This window comes from Ciconia boyciana, chromosome 8 (assembly GCF_034638445.1).
Source record: "Ciconia boyciana chromosome 8, ASM3463844v1, whole genome shotgun sequence".
NCBI lineage: Eukaryota > Metazoa > Chordata > Aves > Ciconiiformes > Ciconiidae > Ciconia > Ciconia boyciana.
This window is the reverse complement of record NC_132941.1, coordinates 32909379-32930856: the sequence shown is the minus strand read 5'-3', so window position 1 is coordinate 32930856 and position 21478 is coordinate 32909379. Positions and strand designations below refer to the sequence as shown.

At 41.2% G+C, this 21478-nt stretch overlaps 1 protein-coding gene across 1 annotated transcript; it reads right to left on the bottom strand.

Moving 5' to 3' along the window:
* Nucleotides 1-2704: 2704 nt before the first annotated feature.
* Nucleotides 2705-20578, bottom strand: TMEM26 (transmembrane protein 26). The gene is made up of 6 exons (XM_072871005.1): nucleotides 20018-20578; nucleotides 16684-16762; nucleotides 10760-10873; nucleotides 10008-10228; nucleotides 8884-8960; nucleotides 2705-6553 (listed from the first exon to the last, which is right to left on the bottom strand). Exons 1-6 carry the CDS (start codon nucleotides 20206-20208, stop codon nucleotides 6138-6140), a joined length of 1098 nt encoding a protein of 365 aa, XP_072727106.1. The 5' UTR covers nucleotides 20209-20578; the 3' UTR covers nucleotides 2705-6137.
* Nucleotides 20579-21478: the final 900 nt, after the last annotated feature.

Below are 21478 nucleotides of genomic sequence, written 5' to 3'. Positions count from 1 at the left end.
TTTTCTGCATGTAAGAGGTTTTTTTTAATGAATTAGTATTCTTGGATTAGACCACAAAATAGTCTTTTCTTTTCTGCCACAATGGAGCTTAAATTTTAAGTTAAACTTGATATGCAGCTCACGAGGCAGAATATTAACTCATACTGGTTTGTTATTGGATCAGGACAACTAGATTTCACCTCAAAAGGAAATCTGGAAGGAGAAAGGGGAAGGAAAGAAGAAAGAGTTCTCCTCTTCCCCCTCACTCAGGGAGAAGGCTAACCACTTCCCCGAGCTGACCTCTAATGAGTAAAAGAGAGTATTCTAGTTTGGCAGTTGTGATAAATCTCTTTGGAAAGTGCTTCTTAAAACATTAGAATTGGTTGCATAAGAAAATGAGTCCTGTTTTTATATTTCCCTAGTAATGCTATAGACATAGTAATGATCTTCAGCAGTGGCATTGTGAAAGCTTACTGAAAGCAGGATTAGGCCTACAGTGAGTTATAGTGTCTGACAGCTGTCTTGGTTCATGTATTGCAGTTGCTGAACATACTATTGTCTCTTGCTGTCCTGAAAGATGCTCCAGCAAGGCTTCTACCAAGTTTGTTGTGAAAGACAAGCTTTTTTGTGAATTCTACCAAGGGACTGAAATTGTGAAGCACTTAGGCAGGATGCCGGATAAAATTAAGCCCAACACATTCCTCAAATGTGAAACATCTGTTTATTCAGAATAATATAAAATGAAAGAACAGCAACACTCAACCAGTTTTACACTGTGAATCTATTCTAAAGCTATTCTGGAGTCTTCTGTGAGGTCTAGGTGTTACCTATGATTATATGCATTTTCTATGATTATTCCAGGATGCTATTAGTTCACATGTGTTGGGAGACTGAAGATCTTAGAGCAATTTTCAGTTCAGATCTTCCAAGCTGCTATTACAGATGATACCCATGCAGGCCTGCTTTACTCGGCTTGGAGGCCTTTCCCACCTCCCAAAATTAAAAATGTTGGGTTAGGGCATCGCTTTTATATTGTACCACCTTTCAGCTCCCTTATATTTTTACCTACAGTCTGACAGCCTTATTTCAAACTTCATATGACCCTAAGATTGTTTGAAGGAGATATTAATCCATAGAGCTACAGGAAATGATGCTGCTGTCTCAATAAGCTAGTCCTTCACAGAAAGACTGCTCAGGAAAACATTCTTTTCTCTGTAGTAGGCTACAAACAAACGGAGGAAGCTCTTTGGCAGCTGTAGATACCTTCCGTCTTTAACAGGAAGAAATAGCCTTGGCTCTTCTTAATCTTTGATTGGCCTGAATTCTTGTGTGCTTTCGTGAAGACTTTCACAGGCAGCAGTGGGAAGTTCAGTGTTTAGTGTCTTTTGTCTGTGTACTGAGATCTGGACAGGGGGCCCAGAAAGCAGCTGAAAACGTAGATGGGAAACAAACAGCAGTATGTAGAGGATGAGGTAAGAGTTTAGGTCGATTAAATTAAGTTTTTTATATTGTTACCTCACTTTCCCTCCCAGCCCTTTGACCCAATCTAAAGGGAAGAGACGGGATCCAAATGAGCCCAAATTAGGAAAACTTTGCATAGAGCTTTTTAGGGTCACCTGCAAGACAGACTCAGGACCACTGGAATTCCTGTGTTAGCAGCTTGCTGGAGATCATTGGAGTGGAGCTGGCTGACGAGAACTCTTCCCATGCTGGCTCTGAAGGGCCAGGGAAGGCTTTCAAAACACAGCTCGTGTGGTTTTCTCAGGTATTAGTGTCTATTCCATTAGGGGTCTGTATCACTGTATTTCCCTGCTGGTACAATGATCAGTCTTGGGCAAACATCTCTGCTGCTTCTGCCATCATTACCCCTTTTTATCAGCTCACCATTACAGATGAGGAATAATCTGTTTTCCTTCCCCTCATAAGGAAGGAAGGGCTTCCTTCCTTATACAACAGCATGGCAAAAGATGGAAAATTGAACCCAAAGACCAGAGGGCCAAGGACTCTTCAACCTGGTGATTTCCAGGCTTGCCTATTCTCTATTGACAGAGAACCAGCACAACAGCCTTGTGCAGTTTTAGATGCTAGTGTTCTGTTCTAATGCTCTTTTCAAAAACTTTATCTTTGAGGGGGAAATAATAGTTGGGTAGGTTTCATTCAACTGAGGAAACCTGCATGGAAAGAATATATTCCAGGGAAAGAATATATTCCAGGGAACTTACAAAACTTTTTAAAATCAGTATATTGTTCAGAGAGTATCATATGCTTAGTATTTAGAGCCCTAAGCTTTAAGATATTTGTAATGTTCAGGTATTTCTGTAAGTGTTTTACAGACATCTGCAGGGTGTTTTCATCAGCAATCTTGCTCACATAACAGAAATAAAAGCTGTATGCATTAGGCATTGCCAGGTGTGTATGGGTATCTAAATGCATATATGTATTTGTGTGCATCTGTAAAATGCATCCTGTGTGCAGATATTAAACACATCCTCTCTGGGATTACACTGTGACTTGTATATTTGGAAGCAAGGGTCCTGAATAAAGAAGAACCTATCCAGAATAGAGTGGAATTTACTGCAGTTGCTGTGGGTTTTCAAAGCAATGGCTGCAGACAGAATCTGGCCAAAGTAATTAACTTACGAAGGATGGAAAGGAAAAGCAGCATGTGGAAGATGTAATTAATGGGAACATATAACAGTCAGCTCTCACATAATAAATTGGCAGCTATGCCTGAGGTAACTGCCTTTTATTCGCAAAATACAGTTGGAATTTTTTAAAAGTAATTGCACATTTTCTTCCATTTCTACATGGTCCCAGAGAACATAGTACAGTACAAATACCAACAGAAATGCAATAAAAACATGGTGGTTGTTTTGGGGTTTTTTTTGTGGGGGTTGTTTTTTTTTTTAGGCTTAGGGCTATGATCTTATTTGAGCCAATGTCCAAAGGAAAGGAGGAATACATTTTTAGCTCAGGAAAAGACAAGTGGTAAAACATTTTAGTGAGGTTTAATATGGAATAATCTAAAAGGACAAGGCAGGAACAACCAGAATAAATAACAGTAAATGGCTAGATATTTATTTGCGGAAGAGATTTAGTAATGTAATTCTCCTGACTCAAGTAAATAATGGTTAAGATAAATGTTCTGAAATCCTTCTATTTTGAAGGCTTGAATTTTCCCCGTCTGAAAGCTTATTGCAGCTTTTCCTGAATAGCAAGCATGGCGTCAGTTGTTCTTTAGATACACCACAGATGCTGGCAGGTCTTCAAGAAAATGCATTCTACCACTTTCCTGGTGCAAAGCTCTGGAAGGCTGCAGGGTGACACAACGGCTCCCCACACCCAGCTGCTGGTTCAGCTGACTCCAACAGCCTGCTGGAAAAACAGTGCTGTAGTCCTCCCTCTCCAAAAAAATTTGCACGAGGGAGGTGAAGAGGGCTTGCAACTGGGGTTTGCTGCTGTGACCAAACATACAAGCTACTAAACTTCTTAATTGCTATTTCCAGGCTTCTCAATGAAGTAGAGGGAACTGCATGTCATTGCTGCTGCTACCTGGCACAGGTGATTCCCCTCTGCACACAGGTGGGGAGGTAGACTACCCACCATTTAAGTGCTTTGTTTGTCTGTTTGGGTTTTCTTTTGTTTTTAAGCAATCTGTTTGTTGTCACCCCGATAGAATAGATTTGGACTTCCCTTTTCCTCCCCGTTATCATAAGTGTGAGGGAGTACCTAGCCTATTTTGTCTGTGAGTGAATGGGGATGGGATCTAGTAGTAAAAACCTAGCATTGGAGTGAGTTCTTCTTGCAGTAAATCTGATTAGAAGCTTTACTGCTGTTTAAAATGGAACAGCCTGAAGACCAGGAAATATAGTTCTCTAAAATATTCCTGCTGTAACTAGTCTCTGTATTGCTGACCCTGGGGGATCTTGCATTTGCTGCAGGCTGAGCCTTGTAGGCAGTTTGTTGCTGAATTAAACCCTTTAAATAGACAGCAAGTTTAAAAAAGTACGTCCTGCAATTTTTGTGCTGATGAATTTAGAATGATGTTCTAGCAAGCTCAGTACACTCCAAATTAATTAGCAAGGATCCTTTTAACAGGATAATCACTATATCAGCAAGTGGTAAACTCAAAATGAATGTGAGTAGTCCTGGCTTGCATCAACAAGGAAGAGATGTGTTGCAGTTCTACCAACTGATTCTAAATTCACCCTAGTGTGAAAGGTTTTAGACAGCACAGCTGGTCAGCAGCAGCCCTCTAGCTCTTTTACTCCTAGACTTGAATTAAAATCCCAAATGAAGTTGCATTCCACTTTCCATATGTCTACCTCAATGCCATGGCAAATGATGATTGGCTTTTTTTAATGTCTGCTGGAAAAAGGCCCAAAATAAGAAGAGCAGGAGGTGTTGCACACTATTGCTAAAGTACAAATGTTAGAAAGGGCTATGAAGTATATGAGACTTCCTTCCTTCTTTAGGCTGTGCGTTTTCTTCTCTCATAATGGAAGGGCCTGATCCTGCATAGAACAGTAACAGCTCACAAATACAAACACAGCTTCAGAATTTTGGGAGTTGGAATTTTTAAATAGGTTAATCTTGCAAAGAATAAACATATCATTGCTTATCAGGCTACAGATAAATAAACATATGACTGCTGCAGTGGTGGTAGAAACAATTTTATTAATTCCCCAGATCGAATTCTGTCTTTAGATAGTGGAGGCTTTAGAAAATAAGGTTTAATAAGGCATTTTTAATAAGGGAAGTTACCTTAATTAGGTCACTTTATATTTGCTAGATTTTTTAATATGCTTTTCTGCACTCTTTTATAATGGATGCAGAAATTTGTAAAAACCCCTGCCGTTTTCTGTGAGAATATAATTTTTAGGCAGATTTTAAAAAATCACTTATCTTACTTCCAGCTTCTATAAGTTAAGCCCAGCAAAGTCAATGGTCTTACACTGGTATAAAGTGTGTTCTTGGCAGAAATTTATCAGGCCCTATGTTGTTCACTCCAAATGGCGAAGTAGTAAATGAATAATTATTAGCCATTTCTTAAAAATGGATCTTGAGACTCAACAGACCAGACAATCTTTCAAGGTATTTCATGGGACCTTGTGGTGCTTTATAAAATGTGAAGCACAAGCCTGAATCCTTTTGTCTAGGTTGTCTTGTCAAACTTGAGCAGTGCCATTTTCCTTCTAGTTAGATTGTATGTCTAAGTCAGGCCACTTTTAAAAATCATATAAAATGGAGACATTTTAAAAACTTGTCTCAACTGCAAGCAGAGTGAAACCGGGGGGGGGGGGGGGGGGGAAGTCTTTACAAATATTTTGGGGTTGGTTTTTGTGTGTGTGTGTTCTAACTGGTAGAAATCGAAAGGCAAGCACCTCTGTAGAAAATGCCTGGGACAAATGCAGTTGTCTTCTAATTATGTGTGGGGCTGCTTTTTATTTAATTTTTTTTTTTATTTGTAAGGTTTATGTTATTCAGACCATGCAGGTCCTAAGAGACAGTTTTGTTTGTGCCATTTCATGGTGTTGCATAGTTTTTAACTAAATCCAGCCAAGGATGAGGTAACATTTAAACAAGATTCTCTTAAATTTCTTGAATGAACAATGTTTCGATGTCACAGTAACAGTAGAAATCTGTTCTCGCCCTTCACTTGCATGTCTGCACAGTTGTTGCTGCTGAAGTTGCTCCTGTACATGGTGAACATATTGTTTGTCACACTCTAGTTATAGCCCGACCATTGAAGTCAGGCTATCATAGAGCTAAATGCTTCTGTACTTCCCATAATGGATAGGCTTGTCCTTCTATTTGAATACATGCGAGTACATATGTTAGCACAGGGCCACCAAAGGTAATAACCAACTTTGTTAGTGTGCCAAACCTTTCTTGCTACTACAAACTATGGCTACAAAATCTCTGTGGATAATATAAGAGGGAACTAGTCAAAACCCAGCATACAAATGGATACAAAAATGTCCCATTTCTATGACTTTGCTTCAGGAATTTCCCCTACAATTTAGAAGAAATTATTGATCTCTTGGTGGAAGAGATGACTTAGGCACTCACTCAAGGTGTCTGTGATCATAGAAATAGGCTAAGCCCTTCTGAAGAAGCTGTGGGAAATGCAACCTCTTTCAAGTCAGTAACTGTGCTCACTGATCATCTGATAGAGCTTGGGATTCCTCTTTTGGAGGAAAAGCAACAAACTCTTTCATTTTGGTATCTTGGTCAGCGGTAGCATGAGTACTAGCTTCATAAGGCTCGCATGGGCAACAGTTGACTTCTCCTTTCCTGCTCTTCTGCAGAATGGTAGCACGAAAGTCTAGCGTTATCACTGCCAAACGATACAATTGTAGAGTCACAACTAAGATATTCTTAGCTGTAAAAAACACCAGCATCTGATTGAATATTCTGAAGTGGCCCATCAGGATTGAACGCACAATGAAGAAGGGACCGTCCTGTATGAAAAGGCTGACCCCAATGTTCCACAGTTCCGCACTGTACCTGCACAGCAGCAGGCTGGGGATCCGCCTAGTCGACACAGTTGGTTTGCAGCCAATATGCTGTACTGGAAATAAAACACACTTATGTTAAAACAACTCTCTAAAATTGAGCCAGGATTGGCTTAAAGGGCAGTTACAATCCAGGGTACCCTGGATTATAAATGCATTCAACTGTGAACAATTCAACATAAAGCATATCCCATTTCTAGGATCTGTTTCGGCACCGCACTCTAAGCCCACGTTAAGCAGGCACTTATGTGGTCTGCCAAACAGGGCCAAAACCTGCCTTCCCTTTTCTATCCCACAAAGTTATCAGTATTTATACACTTTTAAAACAAGAAGCAGAAGCAGATCACCTAATCTTTCTGTAACAACTTCCCCAGATGCTTTTCTGTTAAATCAACATGCTAGGCTAATATGTATCTGTAAGAAAAAAACCTACCAAGCTGAATGGGAACAGCCTGAGCTGTAGCACTTCGATTTGTTCCAGGCTAAGACCTTGCTTCTTTTAAAAGATTCACCAGATAGCCATTGCCTTTTTCATGTGTCATGGTAAGAATGAGTCATGTCAGTGTAGGGCAATATCGAGCATTATGGATAGGAAGAAACTGGTCGCTGCTTGCCATACAAGACTTGAGCCACAGTTGCTCATTCTTAGCCTTCTGGGTATGAAATTGCATGCAACTGTTGGAACTTGCACGGATGTGTTCCCCTTGGCTATAAAAGTGGTGGTGGTCTAGAATGCTCTTTCTGGCATGGGGTCTAGAGAAGGATCATCAGAGGGGTTTGTGTGTGGTAAATATGGCTGCCTCTTATGAAAATGCATGTAGCTTAACTAACCTGTATCTCAGGCAGTGGGATTTCATTAGTTTAAAAAACATAGCTACTTGTGATGCAGTAACAACCACCAAATGTTTCAGCTTACCAAAATAATTCTATTGTTTGGGGGAAAAAAAGGTGAGACTTGAGTGGAAAATGAGTTGTAGAATGTAGAAATTTGCTGAATTAGCTTCAGCAGCAGCTAATTTTTTAATGTTTTTGTTCCATTGCTGTTTAATAGTCCTAACTGCATTGCTATAATCCAATAATAAGTGCCTATAAATTTCTATTTTACGTCATGTTTGATGTGTGAGTAAACATACTGATGCTTGAATAAAAAGTACTATCTGTGCAACTGTATAGAACTACCTAAAATAAACTGTACCTATAGTAAATTTCAGGGCAATATGTGTTCAATAACTTAATTTTTAAATGGTAAATGTAACTAAATAAGCAGAAAAGCAATAGCCAGAGAAAAAATGCACAGTACAACAGGTTACTTCACTTAAATTCAAACAGTGCTTGAACAATCATAGCATTAATTTATTTGGGTAGTGGTGTGTATGGGTGGTTTGGGGTTTTTTGTTTTGTTTTGTTTTTTTTAAACCTGAGTGTTGTGCATCTTTAACAGAATGTATTTTATCACTAACAGGAATTTTAGCTGTGATAAATCTGAAATGCAGTGGCATCAGTTTTTTCAGCAGGTGAGCTGCTGAGCTGAAATGCTGAAATATTTTCATAAGTTCAGTGTTGAAAACAAAGCCTAGTGCTGTCCATGAAGAAAAGGCTAATGAAAAATTCCTGGAATAATTTTTCATTATTATTTTATTCATTTATTATTTTAATCAGTATGTCAACCTATTCATCAATTTTATATAAGATGCTAGTGAGGATAATGTATCTTTGGGCTGGTATAGTTGAGTTGCAAACTTGTAGTGACTGGAGGCCAAAATGGTTGAAAGAGATGATGATTGAGGCGGCTTTCATTATTCTTCTTGGACATAGAGAGGCCCTTTCTGCCTAGGGACAAATACCAGCCTGAGCTGGCTGAATGTTGGGCCTTTTAGTTTAAGATAAAGGTGCACAGTCCCAACATTATATGGTCCTTTAGGTTCCCTATAAATAGGTAACTTCTGTGATAACTGCTTCAGTGCTCTTGGCTGTGCTGTCCCTGTAGTTAATGATAGCCTATCTCTCCATAGGGTCTAGTAACCTACCCAGATTTGAGCCATAATATAATCCAAGACCAGATCTAACTCGAGAGCTCACCTAGTGAAGTTCAAGGCAGTAACAGGCAACAGGTAACTGTATTGGAGCAGATGCTCCAATACAATATTGCAGTTCCAGTGTTTTCTGGAAGTAGAGAGTTTTATCAGGGAGATCAGAGGTTAGCCAGAAACAAGTGTTTCCTCAAAAGAAACCACAATGGGCTTTCTTCAAAAACCATCATTGTCATATGAATTGCTCTCCACCAGAAGTCCTTGGTATAGCCTGTAGCGTGTGCACAGCCACAAGACATGCCAGCAAAAACTTAAAAGTGTTTGTTCTCTTTTCTTGTCTGTGTGCAAGTACTAACCTGCAAGATCAAGTGGAAACTGTAACATACTCCAGGTCCATACAGCAAGAATTGCATTTATGAGAGCATAATTCTTCCTATGGGAGGGGAAAAAAGTGATAACAGTGAAGATGCAGTTTCCTTATGTGATAACAAAATGTTTCCTGTAGTATTTGGAGGGTCATTTAAAGGGTGGTTGAGCAAAACAGTGATTGATTAATGCATGCTCTTGAGATGTAAGACTAAGGAAAACAGAGGCACCTTTTGGTATAGAATTTTTGCTGTTCAGGCCACACGTTCCAGCTGTGTAATTACACTAAATATCTGATGCTAACGTTATAATGATAAGCATATGGAAATAGACTCTGTGGCTCAAAGAGGAGATATCTTTACCCTTGCAGTGATTACACATTCCTTGCAAACCTGAAGCTTCTCTGCCAAGTGGGAAGGACCTCTTTTCCTGCTGCAAAACCTTTTCTTTGATAGTAAAAAAAAAAAAAAGTATGTCTGTGAGAGAGGATGAACCTCTTCTGTGATTCTTTTTCTTTATGATGGATGTTCACAGCTAATCTTTGTGCTGTGAGGGGGAGATGGGCTTACTTTCTCTTGGAGAGATCACAATGTTGAAAATTCACACCAGACTATGCCATTCGCTTTCTTCTTATCTTTGAACACTTTGTCATTCTATCATGAAGAAAGTACATATGAGATAACCAAAGAAGCAACTTGGATAATGAATCACTAAAGCAAACTCTAGTTGCTTCCTTGCTAGCCTAAAACAATTCATTAACCTGGAAGAGGCTTACTGTGTATCCAGTGTTGTGGCTCCTGCAGCTGTAAGAACTGACACTGCATGGCAGTTACGCTAGTTGTTTGGCTCTTTGTCCCCTTTTATTGTGATGGATGCAACAAGCTTCTCTGCTGGCAACAGATGAGTAATCCCTAACAAAGCTCATAGGACTGTTAGGTTCTTTTACAGAGGGAAAGGTGAGAGTAGGAAAACAGAGCCCTTGAACATAGCCTTCTGTTATCCGTGGGAAATACAGTTCCACTAGTCTGAACACTGCAGATAGCACAAAGAAATCTTCAAAGAAAACAAATATCTTGCAGTATGCAAATTATTCATGTCAGCAAATAGTCCTTACCGAACATCTTCAATGTCCAAGGTTTCACTAGCAAATTCAAGTATATCTGCTGCTGTTCCCACAAACATGAGAAGCAGCTGAGACAACTGATCCCGGGTGATTTCAACTCCAATGGGGAGAAGCCATCTCCCAACTACCAGTAGCAGTAGAAAAGTCTGGTGGAGGGCCAGCGTCCATACAGTCTCACAGATTGTGGAGAGCTGGTTCACAAAGACTTTAGCCTGTTTAAAAGACAACAATAACATACTGTAACTTCAGGAGACTGACATTATAGGTACCTTCAGAGACTGTATTCATTCTTAAGCCTGCTTTTGTTCTCCTTCACGTTGTATTAGAGCAAATCATTTCTATGTGGCAGGTATAATTTGAAAAAGGCACATTAACACAAACTTTGGGTAATGAATAGCAAGTCTTTCTCTGTGTACTACTCCTGTTCTCATTTTTCAGCTGAGCATTATCCTTTGCAGAACCATCACCCAGACACTTTCTAAATTCAGTTACTGAGATTTGGAAGAGAATGGTAGGAGAGTCTCCTTTTCACACAGAGACTTTTCCTACCAACAATAGTTAGTATGCAGCACACTAGGCTGCATGTAAGCCACTTTCACAATATGGTTTTCCGAAACTATTTTTTTCTTTGTTTTTCTTTTTTTAGTTTTAATCACTGTGTGAGGAACTTGCCCAAATAGACACAACAGTCTTCTGTAATTGCTCTAATATCACAAGATCTCTACTAGGAACAGGTGTCCCACCGTCTGAATGATGTGGTGATCTGTTCCCTCACTTCCATGACTGCTGTCTCTGGATTGATTGAAGTCTTGGTTGCTGACATTCACCTGAACTGCTCCGGGTTCATTACCACAGTACTGTTGTGAACAAAAACATCACACATGCATAAACATCCTGCACAGGGAGCAGATGCGCTCTGTGGTTGAAAGAGTCCTGTTTTCCTGAACTGCAGAGGGTTCACTTGTGAAAGTTAGTCGATGTTTACAAAGGTACATGCTCACCCTGAATGAAATTCCCCTCTTGTTCAGAAGGGAGGAATCCCTCTCATGAGGAGAGGAATGATGTGTTGGTAGGTCCCTGAGAAAGTGTAGGATTGTACTGTAGAAGAGGATGTAAATTCAAAGGCTGATGGAGCGGGTGACACCTTTGTGGTGTTAAGACCACACTCTTTGAACGCAATCCACCTGCAGCTCTCCTGAACAGGCTACTGGGTTTCCTACACAGTCTCTCTCTGACTAAAACAGTAAATTAGGGTAAAAACTGGTCATGGTAAGTCTGCTGTTTTACATTCATGGTCAGTCTCTATATTCAAACTTTTTCTCAAAATATCTGCTTCTCATCTCTACTGTCCAGAAAAAGTTCTCTAAAAACACCATTGTTTCATCCTTCTGTATGACCTCCCTCAACGCTGAAATGAATAGTTGGGGTAGGATGTTTGGGTTGTATTCTCTGCCCACCCCCCCCCCCAGCTGTGCCTTATTCTGCAAGGAAATTCCTAATGTGAGAGGTGAGATTCAGGAATAATTAAGAAAAATGGGCCCGTGTTGCTGCCTACCCCTGCAGAGCAGAAAAACAGGTATTTTTACTTTCTCCAAGTACCCAGTGCTCTGGGAAATCAAATGTTGGCTAAAACATACTGTTACTTCCACTGCAGTAAACCAGTGGTGGGACTGTGTACCATCTGAGGTCTGCAGCACCGCACTGCCCTTCTACCTTCACCCTCAAGGCTGGCCTCGGAGCAACTGGGGTATGGTTCTAAAATGTATCTTCATAACAATCCTTTAACATCTCTCTTCATTGTACTAAAAAAGGGACAATTAGAAAACCAAACCATGCTGTTATTAAAGACTTTTATCCTGTCCTATTTGTGCCAGAGAACACCAGATAATTTGCATTTCTCCACTGGGCCCCCCACCATTTTATTTCACGGGGAGTGATTTTCTGCAACAATCGGAATGTGTTCTAGTGCATACTGAGTAGCTGTCTTCAGCATAATGCCTGCCAATATAAAGGCAACATTTTCCAGCAAATGTCACATTCTAGCAGATTTCAGATTCCACTTTGATACTTTACTTGGTCTCTGATAATGTTGCTCAGTATCTGGGTAAATGCTGCCTCTTGCCTGACCTTGTCATAGATAAACGGAGCAACTTCCTGTGGCTTGAAAAATCTGGAAAAAAGTCAGTGCTTGTTGCTTTTATAATTGGTGGTAAAGGCTCTTAAACTGCTTGCCTTATTTGGACAGTAGGTATGAGAGCGTTGAAAGATTGACACACAGATGTGGGGAACATATTTCCATTTGGAGGAGGGAAGTCTAAAGTTCTGGGCATGGAGACAATGAGACAGAGGGGCTGGTACTCTGCCGGCTACAGCCTTGTGGGGCTAATCTCCCTGGGTTCGCCCTTCAACCAAAGAAGAGAGACAGAACAGCTTGCTCAGAGGATGTTTCAGAAACGAAATGTACCTGGTGCTCTGGAGAAGCCTCTTTATCTGTTGACTGTAGAAAAAGTCTAAAGCCTATGGAGACCAGCCCCCGGGTCAAAGTCTTTTGAGTAACCTTTCTGAGTAACCCCCACAGGCAGAGTGACACAGTTGGCTGAGGAGACCGAGACCATGACCTAAAAGTATCGCATAACTGGGGTAGCCACCCCAGAATATTAAGGAGTATCTACCTTGTAACAAGTAGCCTGGGTGGGGTAAAAGTATTACTAACTTGTGCTGGAGGAGGAAGACTAATTCACCTTTACAGCCTTTGGTTTGTCATCAAATCTGCATTTGAGCCCACTCCTCTGCCCCTTGCCCGGTCTGGCAGGGGTAAGAGGAAGGGAGCCATGAACTTGCATTAAACTTCACATCAGAGTTTGGGAACTTTTTGTTTGTTTTTTAAAGCCCTGTTGCTCAGAGAATAATTTGCTGAATTTGAGGCAGGACCTGTGTAGGGCAGCCTGCTGCATTTGCTGCATGCGTAGGGATGGTGGAAGTCCCTTCCCAAGCACTGCGAGAACTCCCAAAAAGTAACTCAGGTGGCTGAAGGACAGGAGTGAAATGGGAGGTAGCAAGGTGTATAGGTGCCTCTCAGCAGAGGCTGTGGCTCTCCCCATGCCAGCAATACAGAGCAGATAGCTCGCAGGGCTCCAGAGCGGCTGGTCCGCTTACTCTGCACACAGGGCAGAAAAGCTGCAGGAGTCAGCAACTGGCCCTGCTGGCGGGAGGTGGAGGAAGGCAGGCCACGGCTTCCACATGGCTTGCAAGGGGGCTTTTTTTTTTTTTTTTTCCTAGTGGCACAAAGGTGCAGAGAATACTTCTTTAAGAAAATTGATTCACTTTATCAGTGTCTTTTGTAGGTTCCTTATATGTAATTTTTGCAACTACTCCCAGCTGAATGGGAGGTTACTGTTTCAGTGCAAGGCTCCATGAACTCTGACTGAATGGCACTCCTCAGGGCCGGGTCCATGTCTCTTCCCAGCTGCATGCAGGCAGGAAATGGAAAACTGCACCTGGAAAGCCAGTCATTTAAGTAGACTCCTGATTTTTAATTTAAGTATGTTCATATCTTGTCTTGGTTTGTTTCTCTCTGAATATTTATTAAGTGGTGATTGTGGTGGTGATTCACTTGAAAGTTTGGAGAAGAGCCTTTATTTTTATCATGTATATGCATGTAAATAGGACTGTTGGTGCCAGGCATATTTGCTTAACCAATTATGTATGTGCAGTGACTTAATGGGAATGTGACAAGGAAAAAGTGAATACTAAGTTTCACAGGCAGTTGATAAATGTGGTTTACCTCTTTACTGCTAGAGCCCAGTTACTCCCAGGTATCAAGACTGTGTGCATAGCTAAACAAAAATGCCTTCTTTTTTTTTTTTTACTGTGCAAAAATAAAATAGGAAGAAATTGTACACATTTTGCATAAATTCTAGCATGGTTTACTTCCTTTGTTTCTTCTGAGATGAAGCTTACATTCCTCTGATTTATAGAACATCTAATCAAAACAGAAACTGTGTTGCATGACATGGTGTCCTAGTGTGTGGCCTGCAGAGAGCCCACTGTCAGTGCTTGGGGAACTCCTGAAACACAGAACTAATTCAGCAAATTTCTAGTTGCATGTTATTCACAATCCATTATTCCCAAATAAAAACAAGGTTAGCTAAAACTTTTTGCAGTGGGTCCAGCATTGAGATGGTAAAATTGACACTTGAATACCAGGGCAGAGTACCCCCAATCCTGTTAACATGTGTGGAGGCTGGCAGCCTGAGTATGTTGTGGAAGAGGCTAGCCCTTCCCTGGAGCCGGCCCTCTGCCAAGCAACAGGTACCCTGCTTGCTCTCTGCCATTCCAGCCTTTCTTGCTGGAAATGCTGTTGCCGTCCCCATAGCAACACGTGTGATGTCAGAAATTCAAAGCAACCGTGACTGCTTCATTTTGCTCATGCAGGAAAGCTCAAACGTAAAACAGGGAGAAAAGATTGCTTAAGCTGTTTTCCAAATTGAGGAAGATAACGGGTATGGGAGGGAAGAACTGGTGAGAGATGTAAGATTACTTTTAGAAGAGTGATATACTAGAATTTTAGCTGGTAAGAGAATCCCACCTCAGAATAAGGCTGAGGGAATGGGTAGTAATATTGACTATTTCCTTAAAATGTTCAAGTTAAGGTGGTTAAAAATAATTACAGGGTTTACCAAGTATCTATCTTATTACTGACTGGGAAGCTTACATCAACTACAGCACTGGTAGTCAGGTAAGCCCTGCAAAAGGTGGTCAGTTATTGCTTTCTGTGGCAGTGATGCACCAGGCATTTGAAAAGGTAACAGAGGTATTTGTTTATCTGAGATCTTATACATTATGAAGAAAGAATGTTTGGTTTTTTTAATTGATTAAATGTTTTTAATTTTCTTGCCGCTCTATTTTGCAGACAGCAATTTTTTCACTCAATACAGTTCAATTTACTTTATAGTCTCTCCCAAACATGTATTTCATCCCCAAATACTTTACCGCAAAGCAGTACTTTCTATGCAGTCAGTGTTTCACTGTTGATATATGAATGGTATTACTTATGTCCAGTTCTGCAGTACTTGGAGAGGCAGAATTGCCTCTGTCTTCAGGACGAGAGACTGCATATTAGCACATGCCTTAACTAACAGCACCGACACAAGCAGTTGATGTTTCCTGTTAGAGATTCACCATCAGATCAAAGTTCTACTGCCTTAAAGACCACAAACTGTTTTCATGGTAGATACATTAAATGTGTGGATTGAGCAACTGCATAGTTACCCATTCTGTTAGTATTTTAATAAGGAAAATCCCCGCAATACTTTAGTATGAGAAGTAGTACTAGTTTGGGTGCTGCATTTGAGATTAATTGTTAAGAGGGCTGCTCCCCTTCTGGAGGTATTGTTTTTGAATCTATTAGACTGTGTGTTTCCAGAACTCTCTATCCTATCTCTCCAGGTATAAACTAAGCTGTTAACTTGATATACTCTCTCTTTAATTCACAGTAGCAGTATATCAATAAGAACAAAGTATGCCATGTTCTAACATCATTTTGGGAAATAAACTGCTGCCTTTGACTACAGAATTAGCCTGTTTCTTGGACCAGATTTAACTATGACAAATGTTCTCAATATCCACATTACCTGTCTGTGACTGTTTAAGGAGATTTGGCAAAACAAGAAGACAATAAATTCCTGCTGCTGTATTTAGAAAAAGCCTCAGGCATTTTCAGTGTAAACACAATTTTGAATATTTGATTATGCTTCTGTGGGCTCTAACAATGTTTCAAAGGAGAAAATGAGGCACTATGTCTTCTTAGTCTAATTTATGTATTTTCTTCTGTTGCTTTTTGCTCTTGCTCCTATCAGGCCCTTTTCTGCTGTGGATGTAAGGTGCTGCATATGTGCAAACGCTGGGACAGACAAATCCCCTTTTCACTATGTGGAAGTGCTATGGGGACTTGAAAGCAGCCTGCACGGGGAGGTGGTTCACTCGGCGTGGGCTGCTGGGCTAAGTGGCTCTGTTCTGGCCCTAACTGACCCCATCTGCCGAAAGAACAACTGCCTTTAAAAATTTTACTGTGTGTTTTAGTCCTGAATTGCAATCCAGACACCCCCCTCCCAGATTACTATACAGCATGAACAAAGAAAGGATATAAACACTGACAGACAAATTACCAGGTCAGCTATCTGTGGTAGCAATCTGTGAGTGTTCTCCTAGGTTGCAGCAAACACAAGGTAATTTGTCTTTAAGACCCCTTTCACTGCTACCTGTTTCAATTTTGGCTTGCTTGGAGTTGTGATATCTGCCTGTAAGTGCTGTGAAACTCATACTTTATTTTACAAAGGCCTCTAAAGCAATTAAATTCTTTCACCATCCTGAGCAAGATTCAAGCTGGTAACCTGGGGGTGAAAGGCTGTTTTTCAAACTTCTAGTCCTCAGTTTCCCAGCCAAATACAAATAAATTGTCTCACTTTTAGCTAGGAATGGGGCTCGTTATTTGATATTTAGGAAAAGCACAGTAGTCATAGTATAGCTGTAGCTGGACTGGGAGACCCACCAGTATAAAATAGAAAATTGGAACGAGACCTGGCAGATTTCTGTGTGTATGCCCAAACCCAACCCATCAAATAATGCATCAATTTCAAACTAGTCCATCTTGTCTCACAATAAATACCTGAGTCCCATGATGAATTTCTAGTAGCCATAGTGATGGTACTGTGCAAATCAGATATAAAAATATTGCTGGTGAAAACCTGTGAAGGAAAAGAAAAGATGGCTTGGTATTATATCACAGCGTAAATACTATATAGTCTATCATTATCTGCATTGAAGAGTATCTTGTGCATCCTACCATATGGGATATTAAGAAATAGGGTAACTGCAAGTAAGAGTTGCTATTTTTGCTGAATTCCTTATGCTGTTAGTATTATAAATCATAGGTTTATTTGTATATCTAAGATCATATATGGAAGTCTATTTAAAATCTCTTTTTAAGAACTAACCAAAGGCACTTTGCTGTTTGTATTTCCATCACAGCATTCTCTGTACTTGGGGGAAAAAAAAAAAAAAGTCTCTAGCTAACATGCTCTTTCTGATTTCATGAAGGGTGAATTAATACATTGAGTCATTTCACTGAATGATGCTGGGATAAAGGCTGTTGATCAGAATCCTGTGCATTGATACAGGAAGGGTAGAAATAGCACCAGTTTGCCTAAACCAAGCATTTCTTCAGTAGGAGGTCTTTCAGTGCAGGCTAAAATGGTTTATGAAAATGGGTCTTGGCCTTGTTTGCCCATTTGTGCTTGCAATTGTATAATTCTTTAGGATTTCTGTCTCTAGTTCTTCTCTCCCTGTCAGTCTTCTATATAATTTATGATGGTGAAGCGTTATTATCTTCAGCTTCTTGAGCTGAGTTTATTCAGAAGTACTAGAGAGGTTTCAGTACTCCTTCTGCAAGCACTGATTCTTGTGAGGGTTGCTGATGTTTTCTTATTAAGCATGTGACAGTTTTGTTTGGGGTAGGTTTTTTTGGCAATTTCTATCCTTTTGGAGTAGGAATGAGGTCTGATGCCACATGGCGTGAGCATCACTGCAATGCCACTGAGATGCACAGCAGCCTTTGCATCACACATACGTACTGGCCCAAGACAGGGCAATGGGGTCAAACTTGGCATACTTGCTTGACGACTCCTGTCCTGTCATTGGCACATTCTGCAGTGAATTTAAATTGCTTATAAGTATATAACTGCAGCAACGTTTTGGTCAAATGTTGTTGCATTTATGGTTTGTTCCTATCCTGAATGTACCTTTATTTTTGTAATCATGACCTTTCCAGTGGAGATTAAGTATTGAGGAAAAGAAAAAAACCTGCTGCTAAGGAAAATGACTGAGTTGCTGAGCTGCTATGAAATGTTTCAATCAATCCCCCCTAAATAAGATAGTCGTGGTTTGGTTTTTTGTTTTGTTTGTTTGTTTGGGTTTTTTTTTGGGGGGGGGTGGGTTTTTTGTTTTGTTTGGGGTTTTTTTCAGGGGTGAGGGTGTGTTGTTGTTTGTTTTGGTGGTGAGGTTTTTTGTTGTTTGCTCTCTAAAAAAAAAAAAAAGTTAGTGATTCTGTGGGGTTTTAGCCTGGTTATTTTGGGAGAAAACACACCTCTCATTTGAATGGGAGAACTAACATATTTTACAGTGTTTCCTGCAGGACTTGAGCACATGAAAACTCCATCCAGCTGGCAGGTTAGCAATACTGAGCTAATGATACCAGATCAGGCCAGGAGACTTCAGGGGCTTTAACTCTGCCTTTCCTTCAGAAGGAGCAATCTAGAGGAAATATTACATGGCCAGGCCCACAATAATACTTTTTCTCCACATGTGACAATTTTTTGTGCTGGTGTAATAAGTAAGTCTTCTGTCAATAAGGAATGGAGAGAATATGAGGCTCTTGGAGGCAGGAGGGTCCCATGGCACAGACTGCCCATTGCCTGGATCAGTGATTGTCTATGGAGTTGGTTCTATAAACGCAGATGATACTGCCTGCTCTAAATGTGTTTTCCATCAGAGCAGAAAGTTATCCTTATATAAATAGGTGCTGGCCGTTTGTCTACAGTTTTTACCTATAAACGTACGTACTTCACTGTGCTGCTTATAGTGCTAGACCATATCCATTTTCAAAATTTCCTTCTAGCTAAACTTAGCCCAGTCTTCTAGCACATATATTCATCTAAAATGGATCTGCTTTCTGTATCTATTTTTCTTTGGATTTTCCAAAAGCTGCCGTAGCAAGTGTTCCTTCATGAAGTCGCTGCTGCTGCCTCCTCTCCCCAATGAATCAGGTCTGCTCACTCTGCGTCTGTCTCATAACTGTGCATTTGGAGCTCTGCTGCTTTTAAATTTTCCTGTGTCCCAGACTTTATCGCTGCTTTTATTACGTTCAAATTTAGAGCATGGAACACTTGTGTGAATTGTCACGCAACACTGCTTCTGTTATAATGAGTTTCACAGGTTGCAATGGACAGGAATTTAAAACCATTTAATACTTTTGGGCGCTTTTGTCCTGGATTTGTCTCAGGGCCTGCCAGCAGTTTGAGTTTTTAAAAATAAAAGGTCCTAGTGAAATCTTGACAATTAGTTACATGACTACTTCCTTTTTACAGAGCATTTGTTTTGGCCGACTGAGCACTGATGAGCTGTAGATGACTGTAGTAATTCTTTAGATGCATGTAAAAACCCATGTGCTTGGGCAAACTCTGCTATGACTGACTTTTTTGTTTATTTCTCAGGCAGCCTTCCATGCATGAAAGTTCCTCTCTGGAACAGCCTCTCAAATCCAAATATTTAAGCCACTCTTGCTGTATTGCAAGAGTGGTTGCTGCTAAGCTTTTATTTGTCACCGAGTTTTGGTTCAGGCACTAGCGTGGCGTTAGCACTGTTGCAAGTAGCAGGGACAGGGAATGCCGTCCCAGGGAAGGAGGAGCGAAGCAGGGCATGGCAGGATGGGGTAAGAGATGCCGGGCATCTGCACGGAATAGCTTGCGCGGCCCCCCCAGCGCTCTTCTGCACATAACACACCTTGTCCCTGACTCGTTGGTGCTTCGGAGGTGCCCAGCGAACCTGTGAGGGAGTGCGTGCCCCCTGCTTCCCTAGCCCACGGGATGGGCAGCTCTGGAGCTCGTAGCTCTTGCCTCCAGCTACTTTTACCACACTTCGCAGCTGTTAGTACGGATACACACACGGAACTGTACAGAGAGTGGCTCCCAAGTGGTCGTCTGCAAAACTGCCCCTCCTGAAAGCCCTCTGGATTTGGCAATGGTGAAGCCAGGGCTTTACCAGTTTTCCACCCCCACCCCCAGGTGCAGCACGGGAGAAGACACAATCCCCTAAAAGCCTGGCAGCAACAAAGCCGGGACAGCACTGCTCTCGGGCAGCAGCCGCAGAAGGCAGCCTCACATCTGCAGCAAAGTACATGCAAAGAAACAAGAGGGGCTCCGTCCGAGCCGGCGGGATATGCTCACCATTTGTAGCCTCTGCCTTGCTTAAACTTGAGGGTGAGCCCTGTCTCCAGGCACAGGAGAAGATTGAGCAGTGCCAGCAGCCAGTACTTGGGTTCTTTCTTCACTGCGGTCACTCTCCAGACCCCGATGAGAGAGTGCAACACAAAGAGCAGGCGAGTAACCAGAGCATTGAGCAGCACCATCAGCTCCATCCCGGACTGCCCCGCTCCCCTTATCCCTGCACCGCAGGGGCCCGGCGCTTTTCAGGAGCCCTGGGAAGTTACCCTGGGAATCACTGGGAAGCCTGCGCACCACAGGCACACAGATCTCTTCTCCTCTTCCATCTCCACAAAGGGGCCCATTATAACAAAAAAGAAGCGGCATTGCCCCTCCCCCAAACTTCCTGAAAACTTTTTAAAGGGAAGAAAAAAAAAAAGCTCACGCTCCCAGGCTACGGTGATTTGTAGCGCTCAGTACGGCTCTGACCGTGCTCAGACAGGGGCGTGAAGGGTTTCTTTCTGTCCCCTCTCTGTCGTCTGCTCAAGGACTAAACGGCAAGGAGGCTTCTATCTCACACAGTTACCATCTGTCTGCTAGCTCCCCTTGCTGCTCTCATCTCGCACGTTTCTAGCAAAGAGACAAAATGTAAGAAGCATTATTAATTTGAATCTTCCTTGCTAAAAGCTCCACTGCATTACTGAAACTGCAAAACTCTCTTTCCTCTCCCCTCCCCCTGAAAGATATAACTCATATATGGGAGCTTTTAAAATTGTTCATTTAACATTGCAATACAGAAAGCAGAAACTGCGTACTTAGTTCACTACTGGAATCCCTGTGTGCAACAGAAGTTAGCAAAGCTAACCAGCACTGAAATCTAGTCAAACCCCTCTATTGTATAACCTATAACCTGCTTCAGGACTAAGAAGCAGCTCCAGTGAGGAACTCAGGAATCAGGCTGAAAGCTGGGCTAATGCTAATGTTGGCGAATAGGCCAATAGGGACATATACAAAAAATAGACAGAAGTTTGACTGTTAGGTCAGTTACCTCTAGACTGACCGTTATCATCTTCAGTGGGAACAGCTTATAAAGTACAGGGTATGTTTGAAAACTGCTTTGATGTTTCTCATAATGATTATAAATTTTATTTGAATTTACACTTGGGTAACCAATGAGAAATTTCTTCTTGATCAAAACTGTCACTGTGTTGCTCCAGTTTTGTGTTAATTTACCGCCAAAGCACTTAAATTGAGAGACACCATTCTAAAATACAAATGGAGAATCAAGTCCATGTAACGTACTGTGGTGCTCCAAAGGTCCTAACTTCCTAGCTGATTTAATTTTAAATATCCTGTTCTACTTTAAACACAGGGAGATATTCTTCTAAGAGTTGTGACCTTTGTAATAAGATATTTTTCCTCAATTGCTAAGACCCAAGTTTTCCTCACTGCAAAACCAAGCCTCTTTCTCTACAAAGCACTGAA